The sequence below is a fragment of the Trichomycterus rosablanca genome, chromosome 3 (genome assembly GCF_030014385.1).
Source record: "Trichomycterus rosablanca isolate fTriRos1 chromosome 3, fTriRos1.hap1, whole genome shotgun sequence".
NCBI lineage: Eukaryota > Metazoa > Chordata > Actinopteri > Siluriformes > Trichomycteridae > Trichomycterus > Trichomycterus rosablanca.
Window position 1 is genome coordinate 39989094 of NC_085990.1, and position 27269 is coordinate 40016362.

The 27269-nt window shown below is 37.6% G+C and overlaps 1 protein-coding gene and 1 long non-coding RNA gene across 4 annotated transcripts; one reads left to right on the forward strand and one right to left on the reverse strand.

Annotated features, from left to right (window-relative positions):
* Window positions 1-5626: 5626 nt before the first annotated feature.
* Window positions 5627-26047, forward strand: calb1 (calbindin 1). Its single transcript, XM_062991290.1, has 11 exons — window positions 5627-5753; window positions 6056-6132; window positions 14904-14978; window positions 16162-16242; window positions 16334-16390; window positions 18303-18380; window positions 18467-18522; window positions 19679-19718; window positions 19809-19862; window positions 24373-24444; window positions 25933-26047. Exons 1-11 carry the CDS (start codon window positions 5675-5677, stop codon window positions 26044-26046), a joined length of 783 nt encoding a protein of 260 aa, XP_062847360.1. The 5' UTR covers window positions 5627-5674; the 3' UTR covers window position 26047.
* On the reverse strand, window positions 18321-27123 carry LOC134309882 (uncharacterized). Of its 3 annotated transcripts, none has more exons than XR_010011233.1 (5): window positions 26920-27123; window positions 24328-24423; window positions 21276-21555; window positions 20790-21089; window positions 18321-20602 (listed from the first exon to the last, which is right to left on the reverse strand). It is a non-coding gene; the product is annotated as an uncharacterized LOC134309882 (long non-coding RNA). The 3 variants fall into 3 exon arrangements; XR_010011232.1 differs by lacking the exon at window positions 26920-27123 and adding an exon at window positions 21742-22035 and having other exon boundaries at window positions 24328-25342; XR_010011231.1 differs by lacking the exon at window positions 26920-27123 and having other exon boundaries at window positions 24328-25342.
* Window positions 27124-27269: the final 146 nt, after the last annotated feature.

Below are 27269 nucleotides of genomic sequence, written 5' to 3' on the forward strand. Positions count from 1 at the left end.
ATCAGAACATTGTCGTTTGAAATCCAGACTCTGCTATGCAGCCACTTTTGGGCCCTTGAGCAAGGCCCTTAACCCTGTCTGCTCAGGGGCGCCGTACAATGGCTGACCCGGCACCCAAACAAGTTGGGATATGCAGAAAATAAAGGCATTTCTTCTTCTTAATGATACCTCTTGAAAAATCACAATAGTTTTTTTTATTTCCAGTGTGTTTCCAAATGTGTTTCACTTATTGATTAAAAAACTGAAAGAATTGATTGCACAAGGGCACAAGGCAAGATTTACGTGTAATAGAAAAGCTTTATGTCACAAAGGCTTATTGTGTAGCTGGTGGTGTCTTCAATAAGAAATAAAGCATTAGCTATACAATTCAGACAATAGCTTTACCGCTTCTTAATCATAAATGTAAGAAGATCTAGATGAACCGTGCATCGTAATATGCAATTAAAAAACTTACTATATATTTCATTATTATTTATTCATCTTGATTAAATATAATATGCAGTATACACTGATCAGCCATAACATTAAAACCACCTCCTTGTTTCTACACTCACTGTCCATTTTATCTCCACTTATCATATAGAAGAACTTGACTGTAGTCCATCTGTTTCTCTTCATGCTTTGTTACCCCCCCTTTCATGCTGTTCTTCAATGGTCAGGACCCCCACAGGACCACCACAGAGTAGGTATTATTTGGGTGGATGATCATTCTCAGCACTGCAGTGACACTGACATGGTGGTGGTGTGTTAGTGTGTGTTGTGCTGGTATGGGTGGATCAAACACCTCACTGTCACTGCTGGACTGAGAATAGTCCAACCAAAACATCCAGCCAACAGCGCCATGTGGGCAGTGTCCTGTGAGCACTGATGGTCTAGAAGATGACCAACTCAAACAGCAGCAATAGATGAGCGATCGTCTCTGACTTTACATGTACTAGCTGGACCAACCAGGTAGGAGTGTCTAATAGAGTGGACAGTGAGTGGACACGGTATTTAAAAACTAATCCACTCATACCAGCACTACACACCACCACCATGTCATTGTCACTGCAGTGCTGACAATGACCCAGCACCTAAATAATACCTGCTCTGTGGTGGTCCTGTGGCGGTCCTGACCATTGAAGAACAGGGTAAAAGCAGGCTAAAAATGGACTACAGTCAGTAATTGTAGAACTACAAAGTGCTCCTAAATGGTAAGTGGAGCTGGTAAAATGGACAGTGAGTGTAGAAACAAGGAGGTGGTTTTAATGTTATGGCTGACCAGTGTAAATTATGTTATTTTCTGCATTACCTAAACTTCAGTGAAGGAATATTTAATCTATTGAGTTGTACAAAGAGAAATAAAAAGCAAACATGCTGCATTTACCAGCTTTAAAAGCACAATCACTTTTGTACGAGGACAATAGGGACTCCTGGGTGGCGCAGTGCACTTTAGTGTCCTGAGTTATCCCCAGTGATTGGGTGTGCAGCATGACATTCCTCTTTCCCCATTACATCACATAAATCTTATGCTTCCATCAGCAGGACAGGGCAATTGGTGTTATTCTAAAAGTGAATTCAGCTGTCCTATTATGTTGCATGAGCAGCACTTAAACTTAAAAGCTTGTTAGTTCTTAATTCTCCAGACTGAGAGCTGTTGTTTGGTAGTGAAAAGAATATGTGGGTGAAATAAACAACTAAACAGGCGGAACATTAAGTAAAATTAAACAGAAGATTATTTTGTTTTATTTTTTCATGGAGGAAGTGGATCCAGTGCCACTTTAAAACACTGAATGCAAGGCTGGAACACACCATGGACAAGGTACCAATCCAGTACAGGGCACTTCATACTCATATACACTAATAAATCAGCCATAACATTAAAACCACCTTCTTGTTTCTTCACTGTCCATTTTATCAGCTCCACCTACCATATAGAAGCACTTTAAAGTTCTACAATTACTGACTGTAGTCCATCTATTTCTCTACATACCTTTTTAGCCTGCTTTTACCCTGTTCTTCAATGGTCAGGACCCCCACAGGACCACTACAGAGTATGTATTTTTTGGGTGGTAGATGATTCTCAGCACTGCAGTGGCACTGACATGGTGGTAGTGTGTTAGTGTGTGTTGTGCTGGTATGGGTGGATCAGACACAGCAGCACTGCTGGAGTTTTTAAATACCATGTCCACTCACTGTCCACTCTAGTAGACACTCCTACCTAGTTGGTCCACCTTGTAGATGTAAGATCAGAGACGATCGCTCATCTATTGCTGCTGTTTAAGTTTTTTCTTTGAGATCTTCATCAGTGGTCACAGGACGCTGCCCACGGGGCACTGTTGGCTGGATATTTTTGGTTGGTGGACTATTCTCATTCCAGCAGTGACAGTGAGGTATTTAAAAACTCCATCAGCATTGCTGTGTCTTATCCACTCATACCAGCACAACACACACTAACACACCACCACCATGTCAGTGTCACTGCAGTGATGAGAATGACCCACCACCCACATAATACCTGCTCTGTAGTGGTCCTGGGAGAGTCCTGACCAAGGGGGCTAACAAAGCATGCAGAGAAACAGATGGACCAGTGTGTGTAGAAACATAGAGGTAGTTTTAATGTTATGGCTGATCGGTGTATTCATTCACTCAGTCACACCAATAGGTAAATAAGAGCAGCCAGTACATCTTTTGCATGTTTTGGGAAGGTTAGAGCAAACCAGAGGACCATGTTAAAAAAGGGCAAATGATGGAGGAAAGAATTGTACCCCAGGTCCTTTAGACACATGGTACTGTGCTGCACCCATGTCACCAAGTTGTTTCAAATTTCTTTTAATTTCTCTGTCCTTAAACTTACTGTATACTATATAAATCACAAATAAGGACAAACTTAATGATGCAGATATAATTTCAATAATGATTCAATTATGTTGTAATTATTTAAGTGCAGATCTGCAGGACATTAATATTTTGCTGAGGTGAGAGATGTAGTATTCAGAAACGTCCCAGATGAAGACCAGAACAAGCGGTGTATGGCACAGTTGGTGAATGACTCTGCACTTCCCTGGCAGAGGTAACAGCTGGAATGTAGGACACATGTGAAGCATGTCAAATTGTTCAACGTCATTTTTGGAGACCAGATGTTACACATAAACAATGTTAAATTTCGCTGAGAAATGGGTTTGTCCTGTACTTTCATCTAAAATCAGAGCATGAAGAACAAACCCTGATTTGTATTCCTCTCACATTCGTTCACGCCAGTGTGGACACGTCCTCTCTACCTGCGTCCAGACCACACTGCTGCACGAGCGCATCGGCTCTGGGAACCGAGCAGTCTGGTATGCAGGGTCAAGTGAGACAAAATTTTGCCTGCACCTTGCCGTGGAAATGTGATTCTTTTTCTATTTGTTTTAAATGGCAGGTTGCAGGTTGTGCAGCTAGTACTGACATAACACAACTGACACAGGGGTACAATTTATGGTCCTGATCACTGGCTAGGTGGAGTTTATTTGCTCTTATCAGTTATTTTTCTCCATGACTGTCAAGGTCAATTTCTCTGCAGGATGCATGCAGCACAAAATCTGCAAAAGGGCTAAATCTACCATACACTCAATGTCTCATCACTGTTAGGCAGTTAAGTGCTGTCCACTTACAATGTGAATGCAATTTAATGAAACATTACAGTTATCATTTCTTAATTATTACATTATCAATATATTAAAAATTAAAGAGGCATCATGTGAAAGATGTTTAACATTGCATACAGGTACAATAGTTCTACACTGCTATCTGGTCAGTCTGTGCTCAGACAATTTGGCATGATCTCTATTGTGTAGTTTTAGACAGGGGTCATGGGGACATGCACTCTTTATATGAGCAAATTTGTAAAGGCAAAATAATGTTTTGCTTCATTCTTAGCTTGACTGTCGAAGGACAGAACCGAAAATGCGCCTTAATAGTTATCATCAAATGAATTTAAAAAAAAAAAAGGTTGTCACAGTAATGCAAGAAACTTCAGTAATGAAAGAAACTGCTAAATCTTGTTGTTGCTGGAAGCTATCATATAATATTGCTCAGAGACTTTGTTATGACCTCTAAATGTGTGTGTGTGTGCACGTGTGTGTTTAATCTCCTAGCTACATGTATAAATGAAAATGAAAAAGGTGCTTGTAGCAATGTTCTGGCAATATAGCTGAGTTGAGTTGGAATTGTTTTATTACATTTACATTTTCAGCATTTAGCAGACGCTTTTATCCAAAGCAATTTACAGTACTGTGACAGTATATTGTCTAAGCATTTGAGGGTTAAGAGCCTTGCTCAAGGCTCACTAACAGTGACAACCTGGCAGTGGTGGGGCTTGAACCAGCTACCTTTTGCTTATTAGCCAAGTACCTTAACCACTAGGCTACAACTGCACTTTTATGAATGAAAAATACATCTTTTTTATTTAAGGTGTATTCTTTTGACTATATTTTGATGTCTTGGGTGAACAGGACAATGTAAATGTAGTTTTGCCACCTGAGAGGAGAAATTTGGTCTGATTCCCAGCAAATATAAATAAATAGTTTTGCCTTGTTGCAACCACCAATTCTGTGTTTGGCAATACTGTAAACTGTAATAAGAAAGTAGAAATAAAACACTTTAAGGTTGTAGGAACTTTTTGTTTTTACTTTTCGGTAGCTAGCAGACTTGACATAAAATAATGATTCTGTTATATACTGTATATAAAGTCTTGTATTCCTTTTTAAACCATAACGTATCAAGATGGTGACTCACCAGAAATCCAGAAAACCTACAAATCAGCTAGCCTTTCATGTCTACCAGCACTGGTTAATTACAGTTAATTGGTTAATGCCTAGAAGAGCACAATAAAATTGAAATGTTTTTGTCTTCTTGCACACAACTTTATGTATACATTATACATTATCAGGAAACATTACTTAATATAAAATATAATAAACAACTGTTTAGCCTTCCTGTCTTCCTTTCTTCTAGATAGCTTTAGGTTTACAAAGGCTCACAAGGTTTAGATGCATTTACACAGTTAATGGCCACAAAAATCAGTCAGAATGTCTCACACTGTGTATGTCATTGGCAAAATAATGTAAATATATCATAAAACATTTAAGCAGACCACATATTCTCCAGTGATTAAATATTTTTTAACAAAAGAAACATGAGCTTACTAAACAAAAAGAAAAAGTACACCACACATCTATATTAAATCTGCTCATGCTGCCAAACAGCTGAGGCTTGGAGTTACATAGTGACAGAATCAAAGGGTAGGAGGTGGGACCAGACCTGCTCAGGTGACAGTGATTCATCAGTTGAACAGGGATAGCTAATTGAATTATTTATTCAATCATTTTCTGTTTTGCCATTGCTTTATCCTGGTCAAGGTCACGATGGGTCTGATTCTTTGTGCGAAAGACAGGAAACGTCACAAACAGGTCACCAGTTCATCACTGGGCAAGGGGAAACATGGTAAATTGACAACGACTCCCTTTGCCCGCCCTAAACAGCAGGTCTGATGAGTTGATGGGTGGATGAGGGAAGATGGGTGGGGAAAAATTTTGTCCCACTTGACTCAGCATAATCCGGTTATTGCAGTTTATATAGAGAGCGGGAGGCTGGTGATGAGAGCGGAGCGGAGAGTCAGTACAGCAACATCCCTACCAGCATCAGTACTGAAAACATGGCTAACTCTTACTTACAGGGAGTGGAGATTTCTGCTTCTCAATTTCTGGATATCTTTCATCATTATGACAACGACGGTAAATAAATTTTATTTAAAAAAAAAAAAAAAAAAAAAAAAAAAAAAAGACTTTGTGAAGTTTAAAATGAAATTCCTCCGAATTATTTTTTCCACTTTTTGGTGACTTTTGGAATTCATATTAATATCCAACAGTATGTTTTTGTCTCAGACGGTCTGAGCCTATTATACTAGAGATTTATTTTTCAATTTATCAGCAAATCTCTTTTTTATCATTCTTATCAAGCTGTATTAGATCTGAGTGAATAGAAATACAGTGTGCAGTGCAGTTTATCACTGATGCTGATGTGAATGAATTCTCAGGTAATGGTTATATCGAGGGGAAAGAGTTGCAGAACTTCATTAAGGAACTTCAACAAGCTCGGAAACAAGCAGGACTGGTAAGTTTTTATTTTAATGTACTCATTTTACTGCTGCTATTTTTTATTCAAATTGAAAGAAACATATGGGTGGATTGTTATGCATGGGTGATGTTGCAATATATAATAATTAATCATTAATATCTATCTAACCATCTTCAGCATGATCTATTTACACTTCTAACAATTTATGTAATAAATCACATGTAACTAGAATAATATTACATTAAAAGCTGTTTTCAAATGAAACATTTTTTATCTTAATAAATTCACATAAAGCAAATAAAAACATACTACATAAAGGGAAATGATGACGTTAACCAGGCTGTGTTATTTTGAGGCTTTAAAACATAATCTGTTTATTTTTTCTCATTCATTCATCACAAAATATGAAAACTGAACAAATGATGTCACTGTGTATGTATGAAGAGAGTTATTTATTCCCCAGATAGCCTTTTCACTGATCACAATCTCCTACTGTATGCCACCACATTGATTCATGGGAATTTAGTTTTTCATCTGCATGACACCATCATTTTATTTTTAAAATAAATGTTTACGTCAAATGATGCCTTGTTTTAAAAGATCTGGATTTGAACCGCATTAAAATATAAATAGAATATAAAAATAGCTAAACATTTCTTATTTTAACAGAGCAGTTAAAAATAAAGAGTATGAATGTAGAACACAACATATCTTGCAAGAATTTTATGTTTATTAGGCTCTAAACATACAATCGTCGCCCCAGTGTCTTTCACTTAACACAGTGCAACACCAGTGACAACATAATGTGGAACGAGAATTGTTTTAAAACCCACTAAACTGTTTAAATCTTCAATATTTAAGTGTAAATTTACATTTTTATTTTTATGGTGTAGCACCAAACATCAGTGTGACACCACTAACATTTTTTTAAAATAACAATCAAAATTTCAAAAATAAAATTCTGCTTAAATGATTACAATAAAATTAAAAACATGAATGTAATCCTTCTAAATAAATATTAAATATTGTATATTTAAGTAATGTAATACCAGTGACAGTTGTTGCTGTATCATGATACAGTAGTGACAAAACAGAAATATAAATCAAATTACAATTTAAAGTTTTAAAATCATGCTAATGTACTGAAGTATTTTTTAAAAAACACTCACTAACATCCTATTCATACACTGGCCAGCCATTCTTTTGAACTGGTATGCATTTCTTGTGAGATTAAGTAGTCATAACCTTTTACAAGGTGTAAAATGTGCAGGGTGAAGTTATAATTACATTAAAATTACAAACCTGAACAACATTTATCAAAATCATTATTTTACAAAAACTATTTCTTGAAAGGTTAGGACATTTTGTAAAATGCAATAAAAACAAGAGTCTCTGATTTGTTAATTTTCACAAACCTTCATTTAACTGACAAAAATGTTTTATTAATTTTATTTAATTGTGGATACTAATTGTTGCAGTTTTGCAATTGGTATTTTTGCACATTCTTTCTTCATACAACACTGCTCAATCCATAGCCACCTTTGACTGATTCTCCTTAGCATGCATTTTCAATAGGAGACAGATTTGGACTGCAGGCAGGATAGTCAAGCACATGCATTCTGCTTCGTCAAAGCCACCCTGTTGTAGCACATGCAGAATGAGGCCTGGCTTTGTCTTATTGAAATAGCCATGGGCATCTCTGGATCTTTGGTCTTTGGTGGATTCTCCTTATGCCAAGTTCACACTACACGACTTTCTGATTTGTCAGGTCGCTGTACAGTTCACACTACACGACTGAATCTCTTGCACTCGGAAGTCTTTTCAGTCTGTGTATATTTCACACTACACGACTGTTCGGTAATGGGGGTTTCACACTACACGATCTATCACCAATCTGGTCTCCCAAACTACCTTTTGTCACGAAAACACACGCGAGATGTGACGAAAGGTTTAATGATACCACGTCCAAACATGCACATCAACAAGTAGCGAGCGATCAAAGTTTGTGCACGTAAAAACAAAGAGAAAAAAAAAGAATCTTAGTGGATTTTGCTCGGATTGTTCTATAGTGAGTTGGAGGTTAATAAATATTTTAGCAATGCAGCATGGGTGTTTTGTATAGAATGATAAGGTCAGAAATACTGTAAAACTTGTGTGTGTGTGTGCCAGTGTATTATGATATAAACTATATTAAGCCCCTGTACAGCCACACTCCTCTCCTGCGTTTCTCCTCACGCTGTATCTTGTGTTCTCATTGGCTGTTCGACATAGCACTCATTGCCAGTCGGGAAACACCCATTCAGATATCTGACATGCTAGATATCTCGATCCGGTCGCCGAGCGCAAATCTGGGCAAAAGTCGTGTAGTGTGAACTAGACATTAGATACCATCACCTTTTACCAATTCACCTGCTTATTAATTAATTAACGGTTTTAAAAATGTTTACTTTTATTTTGCCTGTGTTTTAGGCATCAAATTTAAAATAGGTGTATTACAAAATACAATCAAGTTGGTCAACCAATACATTAGAAGTCATTTGTTATTGCTTGGTATCAGGTAAAGTTCAAGAGAATTAATAAATCACAGGTTGTTATTGTTATTGCATTTAAAAATGTCCCAACCTTCCATATCTACATTGCTGACTGACACCATGGTAAAAGGTATGTAGACAAATGTTAATAAATTGTTTGGTGACCTCTGCTGTTATAAATGTTACAAATGTCCAAATGTCCAAAGGTTACAAATGTTATAAAGGTTGTTCACTAGATTTTGAAAGATGGTTTTCATTTAGTCATGAAGCATCAAAAGGAGTGCCTGGCATACAGTCTGTATTCCAATTCATTTTAAACGTATTGGCAAACGTTAAATTCAGCAGGAATTCAGCAAAACCATTTCTTTCTGGACACTTTGTCAATGGGGGTACTGTCATTGTAAAACAAAAAAAAATCCCTAAACTATTGCCAAAAAGGTTAACATTTATTAAAATACCACTGCATTCTATAGCATAACGATTATACTTCAGTGAAACTAAAGGACTTACCCCAAAACACCAAAAAGTCACACCATACCATTATTTCTTATCCACAAAACGTTAAAGATGGCGCTATGTATTCAAGCACATTGTGCTCACTAAGCTGTTCAGTACGACCCATTATACACTGCTAATGTTTGATCATGAAAAGTACATGCTGTATGTTAACCCTGTCAAGATCATGGTCAGGTGTCATCATACTTATGGCCATATACAAAGGGGACTTGGCCAGATGTTCATGGAACCTCTAAATCCACTCATACAGCACAACACAGACTAACACACCATGTCAGTCACTGCAGTGCTGAGAGTGATCCGCCACCTAAATAATACCTACTCTGTGGTGGTTCTGTGGGGCTTCTGACCATTTAAGAATGGTGAAAGCAGGCTAAAAAAGTATGTAGAGAAACATTTACATTTTCAGCATTTAGCAGATGCTTTTATCCAAAGCGACTTACACAGTGAGCGGAACACGATGAGCAATTGAGGGTTAAGGGCCTTACTCAGGGACCCAACAGTGGCAACTTGGTGGTGGTGGGGCTTGAACCAGCAACCTTCTGTTTACTAGTCCAGTACCTTAACCACTGAGCTATCACTGGCCCCCAACAGTTGGACAACAGTCAGTAATTGTAGAACTACAAAGTGCTTCTATATGGTAAATGGAGCTGATAAAATGGACAGTGAGTGTAGAAACAAGGAGGTGGTTTTAATGTTATGGCTGATCAGTGTACACTGGAACAGTGGTAGCCTAGTGGGTCGAGCTTTGGGCTAGCAATCAAAAGGTACACGTGTATATGTATATATGACAAATAAATGCATCCTTCTATATTGCTTTAGTTCTTTAGATGCCTGTGTGGGGTGGCATGTTGGGTAGTGTTGCCTCATAGCAAGATGGGCTTGGGTTTAATTCCCCAGTCGGGCAGCCAGGATCCCTTCTGTGTGGTGTTTGCATGTTCTCCTGTGTCTTTTGGTTTATGTATTTAACATTTTATTGTAGAAACCATTCTTCCATTTATCTTTCATTGTTTGCTGTGTCACTTGCTGCCACACGACTCCCAAGCATAATAGTAGACGCTGATCCTTAACAGCTGGCAAGGTGTTCAAATGCTGTTCATTTTTTCTCCAAAAATACTTTTAGTGATTGTGGCCAAATAATTATTTCTTTCTCTTTAATTAATTTATTTATTTTAGTACATAGCACCAAAATTACTGATTATGTGAATGTTTTTGCATATTGACATTGAGGTTGTGTGTAAGGGTTTGTTCTAATGACTTTTAAATGTAGATTTTAATGCAGCATCCCTCATTTGCTGTCATATAGTAAGTTCTGCTTTCCCTTTTCAACTAGAATACAAGCAGTTCTAGCTGACACTTTTTTGGTCTTCCAGATCTTGCCCTGACTTTCAGTTTTAATTAACTGCAATTTCTTAATGACATTTGATATCTTTTTTTACAGTCCGCCTTCCTTTGCACACATAAGTTACCTTAATTTTCATATTCTCAGTCAGCCTATGATTGTTAAGTGTTACCACAAGGATTAAAGGATTAAAGAATATAATATGCTCCTGAATTACCATTAGATGAGGATTCCTAATGACAATTATTGTCCTGCCTAATAAATCTTATAAGTCAATTAAAAGTTTGAGTTAATTAAGTTCTGAGATTAGACAATAAGATGTCCAGACTTTCACACATACCATAATTTTATATTAAGCTTTTAAATTTAATTTCAATAAGTGAGCATTAACATTTAAAAAAATGTGCCATTTTCAAAGTAGTTTGCTGGAGAGGTTGTGTTCACTTCAAAAGTAAAACATGTATATAATTTGGCCAGGGCTGATAAAAGGCTGTCTTAAAGTGGATGTATTATGAAATGGGCAGTCAAATGGGGCAGTATATTTTGTCTTTTGTGCTTTAATCAACAGTCACTGGCCCATACTCCTATTACACAGATTTCTCTCTCACCACTTTATATCATTTCACTTGTCAATATCTGCTACATAATATAAACTATATTGTCTGTGTTTGTGTGCTGTTTACATGCATCACGTGTTATTTACATTACATTTTCGGCATTTAGCAGATGCTTTTATCCAAAGCGACTTACAGTATACAGTCTAAGCAATTCAGGGTTAAGGGACTTTCTGGGAACCTGGCAGTGGTGGGGTTTGAACCCGCAACATTCTGCTTACTAGCCCAGTACCTTAACTGCTAGGCTACAACTGCCAGCTGTTATAGTCAGACAACATGTTGATGGATCAGATTACAGTAAAAAAAATTTATGTTATGAAATATTCAAAATTATTGATAATTATAGGAAGTCATTGTTATTTTCTTAGCTTGCTCAACTGAATTCTTGCTGTTTCCCAAGACCTTACATGTGTTATTATTTGAAACAGTTCTTATAAACCTGCTAATTTTATCTTAAATTTGCACATTTTCTTTCTGGAATATTTTTAAATGCTGCTTAGTTTACCCCACCCTCATCATTCCTCATGCTGTGTCATTCCTTATTATCAGTCAATGTAGTTGTTAGCATTCTACCCTGCATTCTCAATGTGTTTAAGCTGTCAATAGTTATGCAGTTTAATGATCATTGCATCTATATTAGAGACCAGATTAGAAACTCTTATTAGATAATCAGTTTAATAATGTGCAAAGAGTTATGGTTGAAAATCATCATTCCATAGAAACAGATTTGATTTATTTTACTGTTAAACACATTTCATTTAACACTGGAAGGTATAGTGTCATAATAATAAATACTGTTATGGTACTGACCTGAAGTGAAAATAAATATTACAATCAGCAAATAATTCTTATTTAGGGCAACATGTTCAATCAAAGCATTTACACAGTTACCATGAACAAAGATGATCAGTTTGTGATGGCAGATGGTCTTCAGTAGTACAGAACTGTGTGTAATGTTTAACTACAGTGCCTACAGTGCATTTTTATACAATGATTCCTCCCTTATTTAATACATTTGTTTGTTTTAGTTTTTTTAGAATAGGAAATCATACATTATATACAATTGCCCTCATTTTGTGTTAATATCACTCACACTAGCATGATATTACATAATGGAAATATAAGATAAATGACAAAATACTTTTTAGAATGAAGCTTTTCTGTATTTAAGGAACAAAGTTATCTAAAACATATGTTACCCATCGGGAAAAATAAATGTAATAATAACAATAGTTGCAATCAAACACTGACTATTAAGTCATGCCTAAGCTTAGGCTTTCACTGAGCCCCTACTGAAATTGTAATTTATTCCAAATTTCTTTTCCTTCAAAGCTAATAAATCTTAAAATGGCTTATGATCCTAGATCTTGACCTTGTAACCATTTCCATCTAATAAATTTCAATTATTTATTTTTTATTATCTTGGCATAGAGTATCTGGAGAAACTTTAAGATTGTGTCAAGATTTGACTGTGAAGGTTTAAAATTAGTTTGATTTATATTTGACAGACCTGATGTTTAATTTGCGAAACAGACTGAACAATTGCATTTGTCAACTTTCATATTTTATGCTTGGGGCAGTTACTTTTTCAGAAGAGATAGATACAATAAAAAAGACAGACAGACAGACAGACAGACAGACAGACAGACAGACAGACAGACAGACAGACATTGTATATTTATGTTCCTAAAATAAAACAAGATGTGTTGTATTTTTACTTAGTTTTTGTTTTGTCATTTCTTTTTTTGTCTAGTCATTTTAATTCAATCAGTTGGACTAATATGCCATAACATCAGTTATCAGATGTGTTTTTACAGCACAATAAGTACGTCATTATTTGTAGCATACAGTGATGCTGTTATCTTCAGGAAAGTGAAAAAGGGGGTGTTTTCATTGCATTCTAATCTGTAAGACACCTAATGACAAGAACCCCAGGAGCTAGTAAGTGTAGTTAATAACTAAAGTATAGTGTTTTGTACAGCACTATTAATAACACTTATGGACACAATTTCAATTTGCAGAAATCCACACTTCTAATAACACCAAGGAACACTCTCAAGGACAAACTCCATATAAGCAGAAGATGGGGCATGAGAGTAATCAAGACTAAAAAACGAGACTCATCATCTCTTGATCAATACTGGATTTCAGTAGATGAGAGTTCAAATATCGATTAAGAGTACAGGTCAGATTAACATCTTTGAGATTTCAGTAAATGCATTAGGTATGGACCAGTGGTTTTGTGATCATTGTGTAATTTGTGCTCCGTGACCCATTACACTGCCCTGACATGTTCATTTATTTTCTGGCAAACTATTACATGTTTATAGTCAGTGTAAGCCATCACTTTGTTTAGCAATATGTGGAAACCCAAAGTGCATAAAGGATTGAGAAACCATATAAACTTTATTTGGCTTATAGCCAAAAAGTACAACCACAAATCATAAAATGATGGGACAGTACAGAAGATGCAAAAAAAACCCAGTGTTTCTTATATTTTCTTCACAGTGCCTTTTATTTCAATACAGACAGTATGAGGACAGCGGTAGCTCAGTGTTAAGGTACTGGACTAGTAATTATAAGGTTGCTGGTTTAAGCTTCACCATCACCAAGTTGCCACTGTTGGGCCCTTGAGCAAGGCCCTTAACCCTCAATTGCTTATTTTGTATTCAGTGATAATTGTAAGTTGCTTTGGATAAAAGCGTCTGCTTTTAAGATATCTCATGTTTTGTCTGGTCAACTTCATTTCATTCGTTACTTTACATCCATTCCTGGATTTAAGGCCTTTATTGAAAAAATGTTGGGACAAAAGCAATTTCGGGCTAGTAATGAGGTAAAAGTCTAAATAATGATGTGATTTCAAACAGGTGATGTCAACAGATGATTGTAAGCATGATTTGGAACTAAAGCAGTCTTTGAGAAGCAAACATAGGCAAAGGATTTTCAGTGTGTCAACAAATGTGTGAGACAATTACTGAAATGTTTAAACACAATGTTCCTAAAAGAAAGATTAGAAGTGATTTGCATATTTCTCTTTCTACAGTGCAGAATATCATTGAATGATTCATGGAATCTGAAGGAATCTCAATGTGTAAAGGGCAGGGACGCAAGTCTAAACTGAACACCCATGATCTCCGATCCCTCAGACTGTACTGCATCAAGAACTGTCCTTTGTCAATAGCTGATATAACCACATGGGCAAGGGATGACTTTGGCAAATCTTTGTCAAGCACTACAATATGGAGTTGCATTCTCAAATGTCACTTTAAACTTCATGAGAAGCTTTATGTTAACCATGTCCAAAAGTTGTGTTGAGTTCTCTGGGCTTAGAGGCATCTGGGATGGATCATCACACAGTGGAAACATGTATTGTGGTCAGACAAATCAGTATTCCAGATATTTTTTGGAGGAAATGGATGCTGTGGACTTTAACACCTTTCACAAGATTTTGATGTCTGTGGGAATTTGTGGCCATTCATTTAAGGGATCGCACTGTTGTTGGACATTCCGGTTTAACCTAAAGGTGTCAGCTGGGTTGAGGTCAGGACTTGTGCAGGTCACTGGAGTTTCTCCACATCAAACTCACCAAACCATGTCTTTCTGGATGGTCACAATGTGCACAATCTGAAACATGGATAGGCCTTCCACAGACCTATAATTTATTTTATATTTTATAATTGCTTTTACACACCTGTTAGCAGTCATTAGCAATGACCTACATGTGCCCTAAATAATTAGGAGGGGTGTACCTCCAATCTTAACTATAAAATTAATATCCTTCCTTTTGTTATATGTATCTTACAGGAACTAACAGACCAAATGAGGGCTTTTGTGGAAGCATATGAGAAAAATGCTGATGGAAAAATTGACATTATTGAGGTAAAGAATGAATGATGTTTAATGTGAATTGTAGTATAAAAGAGACCCACTCATTCTAATGCATTTGCAGTTTTTCAATCCACCCTCAATGCATTTATCCAATTTGTATTAAGGGTGTTTGTGATGTAGCTTGAATTTCTGATGCTAATTTGTCACAGGCGGACATTGATTAGGTGGCGTGCATGTCATACTAACACAGAATAAGAAAAACAACAACAGTCAGACTCCCTGGATGCATCGTAGCTGTAGCACACATTTTGTCACATAGCTGTAGTCACAGATTATTTAGATTATTTAAAAGAGCCTTTAAAATAATGTCAGTTACCCACAAAGAACATCTGCTCTAGACAAACTAGATTTTGCTGTGAAATTCAAACTTTAAGGTTTGTGTTTAGCAATTTAACGTTTTTCATTCACATAGTGTTAAAGTGCCTCACGTTTACTGGTTAATTTGCACTATGAGGCGGTTCTAGCAATTGTGTTAGCAATCACTTAGTCAAAATGTCCAAGATGTCAAAGTCTAAAGCAGCTAAAAACACTACTCAGGTAACTGAGTTTGCTGATTTCACACCGTCGCTGGATGTTATAGGTTTACATTCAACCATTAAGGTAGGCTATGCTATGTATCTAGGGTGGCCACATTCATAGTCACAAAAAGATGCATGCAGAACAGAGCGAGCGGGCGAAATTCAACCACCCAATCACAGACTAGCATTTAGAGGGTGGACCTTCTGCGATTGGCGCCCACGATAGGTAGCACTATAAGCAGTCAAATGAGGTTGTTAAATCAATTAAATACAAATCATTTGTTTTGACATGTACCTGAGCCAATGACAGATATAATTGATCAAAAATTTAACCAGTTCACTCCAAAAGGAGGATTTTTAAGTGTCCGTCCTAGCGTTGCATAGGCGGAGGACTGGTAGCTGAAAAACCGGATTGTCCGACCTAAAGCCGGATGGCTGGCCACCCTATATGTATCGTAGATTCCATTTATTCTATCGTTCAATTTATGAGGGGTTTTTAATGATTGCCATGAAATGTGGCACTTTTCTTTAAAAATCCATGAATTATGTGATTTTTGAAAAATTAGGTACGTGAAATTAAGCACATTTTCCTGTGAATTTAGTAGAACCCTACCGATAGCTAATACAACTAATGCATATTTTTCCTTTTGTTTCAGTTGGTACAAATACTACCAACAGAGGAAAATTTTTTGCTGTTTTTCCGCCAGCAGCTAAAGTCCTGTACAGAATTTATGGAGGTATTTTTAGAAATATCTGCCCATTACTATACTAATGACTGTAGCCTTTGGAGAAACTTGTTTGATATATAAATACTGTACTCTCCTACAGGCCTGGAGAACTTATGATGCAGATCACAGTGGTTACATCGAGGCTGATGAGCTTAAGGTAAGAAGAATTCATCCTATATTGACTTAGAGGGTATAAATTCAAATATCAAAGTCTGCAGGGCTTTTCACTCAAAATATTTTGCTCACATATTTCACTCAGCTCCTGTAACTAAAATACAACCCTATAGGCTAGTACTGCAAACAATTACCTGTCCACCTTCACTCCACAGATTCTGTATTAATCTGTCACTCTGAAACAACGCTGACCTTTTACAGTGTATATGACAGGCAGTACCTGACAGCTTATGGTGTATGAATTATGACTAGGTCAGTCACAGTCAAGTGAACCATTGGCTCTTTGGGAAGTGCTGCCCTTTTCCCATGGTATTAATATAATGATTGTTTGCACCTGAGCATTTTCGAAAGAGTAGTCAAAAGCTGTTGCAATACAATCCTAATTAACACAACCCTCAAGGTTTAAAATACAAAGCAGAGCAAAATGATTTAATCACTAACCCAAATACAGTACATACACATTCTAAATCAAATGAATCATAAAATGAGAATATGTGTACAGGATTAAAAAAATACAGAGAACATTCAGTACAGTGATCTGGCATTTGCTTATTCGTTCATTATCTGTTTATCACCACTTTATCCTGGTCAGGGTTTAGGTGGGTTTAATTCACTGGGCAAAAGGTAGGAAATTCCCTAGAGAGGTTGCCATCACAGGGCAAACACACACATTCACATCTTGGGCAAATTTAGTTGCTTCAATTAACTTGACTACATGTCTTTGGGAGGAAACCAGAGCTCACGGAGGAAATCCACACAGACATGTGGAGAATCTGGGAATCGAACCCAGGACCTTCTTGCTGTGAGGCTAGTGTGCTTATTGCACTGAACCAAATAGAACAGTAAGAAAGTATACATATATTGGTACTGTACTTGTACCTGTAATATTTGGACTTCCTTCATCTACACTTTTAAGTCACTACACTAAAACAGACTTACTAACTACTTTTGTGCTTTGAAGTCTGTTAAACACTTACACTTAAATACTGTTGTTTAACAGTCTGTTCGAAGCTACACCAAGATTACAGTGAAACTGCCAAAAAAAACCAAAAAAACAACAACATTAAAGATAGAAATGACATAGTTAAGTAAAAAATGGTACATCTTAACTCCTGCTGATCTGCTCATGAAGCCATAAAATGCAGCTAAAGATTTACAATGCTGATAAAAAATTACAGGCTAACCAACAGATCAAAGATTTGTTTTGAGTGGCCAATTTACCTACCAACATATCCTATGGAAAAAAACTACTACTACAAGGAAACCAAAACAAAAATTGGTAGAAAATAGCAAAGAGCGCAGTGTCATAGGAAAATAATACAATCTTGTCATGACACTGAATTTTGACCAGAATTGTTTGACTACAGGCCAAAAGATTATAAACAGAAGATAAAATGACATGCATACTTGCATTTAAAGTGCATTACTATTTTTAGAATAATAATATGTTTTGTTCACAAAGTGGATCGAAGGTGATACAAATATGACAATTAGTGGGTTTTAACTTATGGAGAAAGGATAACGTCAACAGTTTTCTAGTTTTTATGTACAATAATGTGTAGAAGACAAAAAACAATATTATTTACCTCATGAGATGGGTAAGTGAAGCTTTTAACAACAAAAAATAAATAAATAAAGACTGTCACCACTTTATGAAATCAGACCTATCAAAAGGCTTGTACGGCCTTGGAGTGGCTTTCAGGATAAAGCATCAGAATGAAAAAATTATTATACATTTGTACATTTACATGATAGTTTCTTGTAAAACTGCTTTGTATCAATTTTCTCCTTAGTGTCACATTCAGATAGGTATAATAATTGTGCTGATGCTGTTTTTGTATAGATTCTAATAGCATTTTTAAGGCCTTCTAAGAATTCAGTTTTTATCCTTTTAGAATTTTTTGAAGGATCTGCTTCAAAGAGCAAAAAAACCTTTTGATGACAAGAAATTAGAAGAATACACATCAACCACAGTAAGAGCATCATGAATATTAGCATGTCTTTTTTTTATATCTTTAAAATTTGCTAAAAATGTAATTGCAATGTTTCTTTTCTGCAGCTGAAAATCTTTGATTCAAATAATGATGGGAAATTATGTCTGGCAGAAATGGCAAGGTTTGTCTTTTTTATATTCCTAAAAGCCTTTACAAGCCTTTTCTTTTTTAAACTGTAAGTTATAAATCTATCTTAACATTCTATACTGCTCAAAAATAAGGGAACACATAATCATCACATTATGACACAGAGACTTGGAGAGCTGGACAGGGCTATAGAAAGGCACCAACCCAGCAGCTGGACCAATATTTGCTCCTTTGTGTAAGAAGGAACAGGAGGGGCACTGCCAGAGCCCCACAACTGAGAAACTCTGAGACATTCTGTATTAGTGCATCCAATGCAGTGTGACAGAGAGCCCTTTTTGACCAAAATAACTCTGAGATTGAACTGGTTCCATTCACACCTCTAGAACCAGAGAACCGGCTTGTGTTTGCACTAGTTTTTATTGAAACCAACGATGCATTATCAACAGAGGGCGCTGCACAACAGAAGTAAACAGTAGTAACTGTTGTGATAATAGTAATAAGCTGAGAGAACATACTCTCAGAGAACATCCATTACCTGCAAACAGTTGTGCTGGTGTTAGAAATGTTTGTTTTGTACATAAACATAAATTATGGATATTTTGGTTATAAGAAGACATTCTCTTTTATCTATGACTTGACATGGCCATGAATATCGTAATGATTTGTGCTGAAAAACTTACTATTCTTTGGTTCCAGTTGGCAATGAACATAAAAATGATTTATTGTTGGTGGAAATGTGCAAAATGGTTCAAAACTGAAACGGAACTCATTCCACATTGGTTGAAAAGGGCTAAGATTGTCCAGGAGCTCATTAATACAGTGATCCAGATCCAGGAGAAGATTCCCTAGAACAACTTCCGCCATCTCATCACGAGCATGCCCAGATGTTATCGGGAGTACATACAGGCACATGGGGACACACTATGTGTCATATTATAAGCTGTCATGATCAAATTCACACAAATGGGATCACATTTTTTTACTTTTATTATTGGTGTGATTTTGAAACCAGGCCTTAGTGGGTTGATTATTTAGATTCCCACTGACTGTCGTTACATCATTTCCTTCTCAACAAATGACACATTTTATATCAGTTAAGATTTTTAACCTTTGAGATCCAATGTGTGATTTAAGTGTTCCCTTAATTTTTGAGCAGTATATTTAACACTAGATCTCTAATCTCACAACAGGCTACTACCAGACCAAGAGAACTTTCTACTAAAATTTCAGGTTTGTCTCTACAAACAAATAAAAAACAAATTAAGCAACGCTGTTTTGCTGACTGCTTTTAATTATTTCAATTATCTCATCTTTCCATAGGGGGTAAAAATGCCTAGAAAAGAGTTCAACAAGATCTTCGAATTATATGATAAGGTATGTACATACCTATATTTTATTTATAACAACTATAATGTTGCAACGTGTGCATGGCTTTGCTAAAAATTTTCTTACTTTTGGTAACTTTAGTTTTTCCATAAACCCTAAGCATATTGTCAGTCACTGCTGCTTAAAAATATCCACAAACAACACTAACTATATGGCCAAAAGTATGTAGACACCCCCAATTTCTGAGGTTTCAGCAATTTTTATTGCTAACAGGTGCACTCCAAAATAATTATGAAAAGCCTTCACAGAACAGTGCTTCATATTAATGTCCATAGCTTTGTAATGGTATATCCAACAAGCTCATGGTCAGGTGTCCTTATACTGTTGCGTAATGGCCATATAGTGTGGTTTTGATTATTTAACAGATGCACAGATTTGTTTTTAGTAGTAAGAAAGTTTATATATGTATACATGACAATAAAGGCAAATTGACCTGTAGGTTTCTCCTGACAGTCGCGTTGTTGAGAATTCATTTGCTCCAGGTGGAAGTGTTTCTATTCATCACAATTTCTTCCTTACAGAGTTGCCAGCTCCTCTGTTGGTAATCTGCTTACTCTTAGAACTTGATGTGGGGTTGAATCTGGTTCTGTTTTCCTGTATGACAAACTGCCCCATAGGTGGGGTGTCAGTTCTTTCCATGTTTGTAACCATACTGAGCGCAGACTGTGCCAGCGGTTTGGGTGCCGCTTTTCATTGCCGTGCCCGGCTTGTTCTTGGGTTCTCTAGCACTGGAGGTACACAAACACAACTTTGGGAAACAGGGACATACAGGAAACAAGACGCTCCAGGGGCGCCGTACAGTGGCTGTATCTAAGCTCTGACCCTAGCTTCCAAAGAAGCTGGGACATGCAAATAACGAATTTTACTGTACTGTACATGTGTGTATGTATACATGACAAATAAAGGCAAATTGACCTGTAGGTTTCTCCTGAAAGTCTCATGTGTGTTGTTGAGTATTAATTTGCTTCAGGTGGAAGGGTTTCTATTCATCACGATTTCTTCCTCACAGAGTTGCCAGCTCCTCTGTTGGCAACCTGCTTTCTCTTAGAACTGGATGTTGGTGTCAATCTGGTTCTGTTTTCCTGGATGCCGAACTGCCCCAGACTGGGTGTCGGTTCTTTCTATGTTTAAATCCATCCTGAGTGCGGACTGTGCCAGCTGTTTGAGTGCCGCTTGTTCATTGCCGGCCCAGGCTTGTTCTTGGATTCTCTAGCACTGTAGGTACACAAACAAAACTTTGGGAAACAAGGACATACAGGAAACAAGATGCTCCAGGGGCGCTGTACAGTGGCTGTATCTAAGCTCTGACCCTAGCTTCCAAAGAAGCTGGGACATGCAAATAATGAATTTTACTGTACTGTACACGTGTGTATGTATACATCACAATAAAGGCAAATTAACCTGTAGGTTTCTCCTAACAGTCTCCTGTGCGTTGTTGAGTGTTAATTTGCTCCAGGTGGAAGGGTTTCTATTCATCACAATTTCTCCTTTGTTGGCAACCTGCTTTCTCTTAGAACTGGGTGTTGGTGTCAATCTGTTTCTGTTTTCCTGGATGCCGAACTGCCCCAGACTGGGTGTCGGTTCTTTCTATGTTTAAATCCATCCTGAGTGCGGACTGTGCCAGCTGTTTGAGTGCCGCTTGTTCATTGCCGGCCCAGGCTTGTTCTTGGATTCTCTAGCACTGTAGGTACACAAACAAAACTTTGGGAAACAAGGACATACAGGAAACAAGATGCTCCAGGGGCGCTGTACAGTGGCTGTATCTAAGCTCTGACCCTAGCTTCCAAAGAAGCTGGGACATGCAAATAATGAATTTTACTGTACTGTACACGTGTGTATGTATACATCACAATAAAGGCAAATTAACCTGTAGGTTTCTCCTAACAGTCTCCTGTGCGTTGTTGAGTGTTAATTTGCTCCAGGTGGAAGGGTTTCTATTTATCACAATTTCTCCTTTGTTGGCAACCTGCTTTCTCTTAGAACTGGGTGTTGGTGTCAATCTGTTTCTGTTTTCCTGGATGACAAACTACCCCATAGGTGGGATGTCAGTTTTTTCCATGTTTGATTCCATCCTAAGTGCAGACAGTGCCAGTTCTTTGGGTGCCGCTTGTTCATTACCGTCCCAGGCTTGTTCTTGGGTTCTCTAGCACTAGCACTAGCACTTAGGTACACAAACACAACTTTGGGACACAGAGACACACAGGAAACAAGACACTCCAGTGGCGCAGAACAGTGGCTGTGTCTGAGCTCTAACCCTAACTTCCAAAGAAGCTGTTATATGCAAATAACGAATTTTATTGTACTGCACACACGTATATACAGTATATACACATGACAAATAAAGACATCCCATCTGCCCTGGATAACCCTTATTCTTATAACCTATGTCTAAGGTTTCAGAAGTATTACACGTGTATGGATCAGTTTAACATTCGCTAGAGTCAAGGCTATTCTTGGGAGCTGAGAGGAGCAGTTATTAGTATACAGAGTGTGTCCTGTCTGGATATCACCCCAGCACTATTGAAGTTTCTGGCACCAGCTTCACCATAATGTATTACTGTGTCCCTGAATAGGGTAAATACTGGGCTGCTGATGACAGCACATCTGATAGTTATTGACTGGCGGGTTCAGGTTACACTTTCACCCACACAAAAACACAAGGCTGCTGGGTTATCTAAATACCCACAAAGAGGGTTTGGCATAAATAAAGACAACACAGTCATTAGCAGAGCTGTGAGGCATCACGGTGCAGCCTGGCATGCTGTTAACACGGTCTGCACACATCTGTTTCAGCCATAGAATTTTGCCACTATTAAGCTCCACTAATCAGTCTGATGGATGTGGGTAACGGGACTGAATTCAGGCTGATAGGACATGATGAATGATACACCTTTTGCTTTTGTTTAAGCATTTCTGCATCACATTAACATTGTCAGGCACACCTCAGATAAATCCTGTATACATAATCCCAGAGGTTTTTATGTAATATTAAGGTGCTGAGTGTACAAAACGTGCCTGGCACCCCAATCCAAACCAATGTGCATTAATATACAGTATTTTCCCCTACTGAATAGCTATAACAGCCTTTACTGTTTTGGGAAGGCTGTACACACTATTTTGGAGTGTCTGTGTAAAATTGTGCCCATTGATACAAAACAGTATTTGTTTCTACACAACAAACTAATCGAACCATTTCTTAATGATTGCTTGTTTATTTAGGATTTTAACGTCATGTTTTACACTTTTTGGTTACATTTATGACAAGAACGGTAGTTACTCATTACACAAGATTCATCAGTTCACAAGGTTATATCGAACACAGTCATGGACAATTTAGTGTCTCCAATTCACCTCACCTGCATGTCTTTGGACTGTGGGAGGAAACTGACCAACCCAGTTGAGGATCGAACCCAGGACCTTCTTGCTGTGAGGCAACAGTGCTACCCACTTAGCCACCGTGCCGCCCTTCCCCTACTAGGTAGCTAATAATAGCCTTTACTGTTTTGGGAAGGCTGTACACAATATTGATTCTGTCTGTGGAAATTTGTGCTTAAAAAAGTGTTGGTTTCTACACACCAAACTCATCAAACCATTTTCATGGACCTTGCTTTGTGTGCAGGGGCACAGTCAAGCTATAACAGAAAACCTTCACCAAACTGGTGCCACAAATAAAGTGGAGATTGGCAGGGGGCACAATTGAAGAATCATGCCCATCTGCCCTTCCATTTATGGATAACAGAGGGAATGGAGGCACACATTTTTGACCTGTAGGTTTTTCCTCAAAGTCTTCTGTGCCTTGTTGAGCATTAATTAGCTCCAGGTGGAAGTGTTTCTATTCATCCCGGTTTCTTCCTCACAGAGTTGCCAGCTCCTCTATTGGCAACCTGCTTTCTCTTAAAACTTGATGCTGGGGTCAATCAGTTTTTTTTGGTGTCGGCCCTTACTATGTTTAAATCCATCCCGAGCACAGACTGTGCCAGCTGTTTGGGTGCTGCTGATTCATTGCCCTGGCTTGTTCTGGGTTTTCTTTCTTTACTCGTTTTTGTGGAACTTTGTCGTTGCCGGTCAGCTGAAGCACTTACGATATCATGACAACCAGTTTTCCTTTCTTTTTTTTTAGTCTTTTGTTTCTTTGTTTTTGTTAGTTTGGCCACTTGCATTATTTTGTTTGTGTTATTGTGGCCACAGTATTTTTCTATCTTAATTATCTTTCAGGATGGGTTTATTTGCAGTTCTTGTAGGTTGCTACAACTGGTGCATCAGTGGTGAGGTGTGGGCTTCATTTTTTCATAGCGTGAAATGAAACTATAACAGCCAGCGTGTCATTACACTGACAGAGCAAAACCAATCCTCAATGCCTGCTTTCTCTCCTTTTTAGTCTTTGAGTGCCCAGTGAAGCTTTTCTAATTTATAGAAATTAAGATGAAATGGCAGTAAAATGACATGACATTACCTTTCCTGTGTGTCTGACAAATCCCTTCTTCCTCTGCCTTTCTAGGACAGAAACGGTTATATGGACGAAAACGAGCTGGACGCCCTGCTCAGAGACCTGTGCGAGAAAAACAAAAAGGTGAGACCTCACTGCCACAATCACTCAGACAGATTTCTTTTTTGGAGATGAATGAAACACTAGAACATTATTTTGTCAGCAGTGCCTGGATGGAGTTATAGAAACAATTTCTTGGAGCGGACTCATGAAAGCATGCTAGAGTCAGTCAGAATCCAATCTCCTGCTCCGTGTGTGTGCCCTGCATGCAGATGCAACCCTTTGGAGGTGGCTAAACATGGCTTTAGGGAAAAAAAACATGAGGATCACTGCCAAAATGATTGTACTACAGAAAAAGTGTTGTCTTAGTTTCTTGGCAGGCTTTTTAAGCAGTCTACATTTGCCTAATGCTAAAAATGTGTGCTTTATAGTTGCTATTGTGGTAGAAACCCATAATAAAGACTGGATTGTGAGTAGAGAAGAGTTTTAATCTTGTCTGCAGAGAAGGATCACACCGACAGAGTCTCTCACAGAGGCTCTGTGAATGCAATAACAATAATAATAAACATCCTTATACACCGATTAGGCATAACATTATGACCACCCTCCTAATAGTGTGTTGGTCCCGTTTTGCTGCTCCATACACAACAAACTGTGATGCACTGTGTATTCTGACACCTTTCTATCAGAACCAGCATTAACTTCTTCAGCAATTTGAGCTACAGTAGCTCGTCTGTTGGATCGGACCACACGGCCCGGCCTTCGCTCCCCACGTGCATCAATGAGCCTTGGACGCCCATGACCCTGTCACCGGTTTACCACTGTTCCTTCCTTGGACCACTTTTGATAGATACTGACCACTGCAGACTGGGAACAGCCCACAAGAGCTGCAGTTTTGGAGATGCTCTGACCCAGTCGTCTAGCCATCACAATTTGCAATTTAGCCCTTGTCAGACTTACTCAGATCCTTACGCTAGCCCATTTTTCTTGCTTCTAACACATCAACTTTGAGGATAAAATGTTCACTTGCTGCCTAATATATCCCACCCACTAACAGGTGCCGTGATGAAGAGTGGAAGATTTCACAGTTAACATAGAAACTGGTCTAAATCAGCTAGAACTGGGTTTTGGACATCATACAATGCAGTCGATGCACTTCTTTTACGTAATTTTACTTGTAGGTTTATATTTAAAGTGTTTTGCTCAATGTATTAGCCACAAAGTGACCAGCATCTCTCTCTTTTGACATAAATATTTTTATACTTAATAGATACTTTTATACTTAATAATAAATTCCCAAAAAGTAGAACATTTAGTCGGATACAGTGGGATAAGTTTAATTTAAAGTTACCCAGCATGTACACCTAAAGTGAGAAATATAAATACAGTTGCAATCAGAAATATTTAACTTCCAAAAAAATAAGGGTTCATAATTTGTAAATTATCTCCAGAGCTAGAAAAGTTATCAGTTAAATGATGCAGCAAATAAACAAAGAAAGTGAATGATGCAGCAGTTTAGTAGCGTGTGATTGCTGTGCAGTAGTGCTTGTACAGACCTTTAAATTGTTACAGGTTCTTGAGGCCAACAAACTCCCTGTATATAAGAAGGCTATCATGGCTCTGTCGGATGGGGGGAAACTCTACAGAACCGAGTTGGCACTGGTGTTGTGTGCTGAAGAGATCTGAGACTCATCCATCAGCTGACCCTTCCTTCATTTTCTCTATACACAACCCACCGCCAGCGAAGCTCTCTGCGCATTGTTACACATGTGAACATAGCTAAACACTGGGTGTTTTTCTGTTCTGTCTTTCATTTAAGAAACATGTGATTTACAGGCTGACTACATGGACCAGAGATGGAGATCACACTATAGTTTCTATACCATTTCTAAATGTACAGATTTTGTAAAGATGAGATTACTACAATACATACGATGACCTGAACATGGGTTACTATGTTTGCCACACTCAAAACAGATAACAGATAACATGTCCCCAGAGAACTAGCTCCATTTGTATTAGTTAAATTCACATCACCTACCTTAATATCATAGACAAAGCAATAACACATATGAAATATGGCAGGTATACATATGTGATGTTTACTCGATCACAGAATGCAGTGCATGTTTTGCGACTGAAGGCACGTTTTGCCATGAGGCAATAGAGACTCTATAAGCACATACATATTTATACAAACTGCATTTTCCCCCGCCCTCTCCCCATTCTCATACATTATCTACATATTTGCACTGTAATGAATGCCATGTGCCACAATGCCAACCCCCAGACACACTGTGTATGAGAATATACTTAATAAAGTGCTATCCGAAATACTTGTGGTGGTGGTGTTTGTTCTCATGAATATACCTTTATTATTAACTAAACAGTCAGAAGTTTATGGACACCTGTCATACATTAATTGTTACTGTAATAACAGGCCATGGAAGCATTAGAAAAATAATGATTAGCGTTATTTTCCATCAGTGGTAAACCATAACATAAAAAGTACAGATTACTGGGGTGTCATCTTTAACAGTGTCTTCTTTACTTACATACCTGTGAGACAATAACCAGTCAAAAATGTTCTGTGCTGTAGGATCTCGGTTCAAACTGGATAAGGTTGGCTAGGTGGGAACCTGCACCCATAACAGTTTGAATTTAATCTGAAGGTATTAAAAAGGATTAAGTTTAGGGCTTTCTGCAGTCAGGCAGCCCTAGGCAGCTCAAACTGGTCAGAGATCTGATGAATTGGCTTGCATAAAAATTGACTTGGCATCAGTATGTACCAATCCACTGCCAATATTGTTCTATAAAAGCTAAATGGCTTGGTGCTTAATTTTCAGCATCTGTTACCAGTTGGTGTATTTGAAATAGCCAAAACAAGTAATGTCTACAGACTTTTGGCT

Coding starts and splice junctions, on each gene's coding strand:
- calb1 (XM_062991290.1), top strand. CDS start 5,675: ATGGCTAACTCTTACTTACAGGGAGTGGAGATTTCTGCTTCTCAATTT. Junction 18,381..18,466: donor AAGAATACACATCAACCACA/GTAAGAGCATCA, acceptor TCTTTTCTGCAG/CTGAAAATCTTTGATTCAAA. Junction 18,523..19,678: donor TGTCTGGCAGAAATGGCAAG/GTTTGTCTTTTT, acceptor ATCTCACAACAG/GCTACTACCAGACCAAGAGA.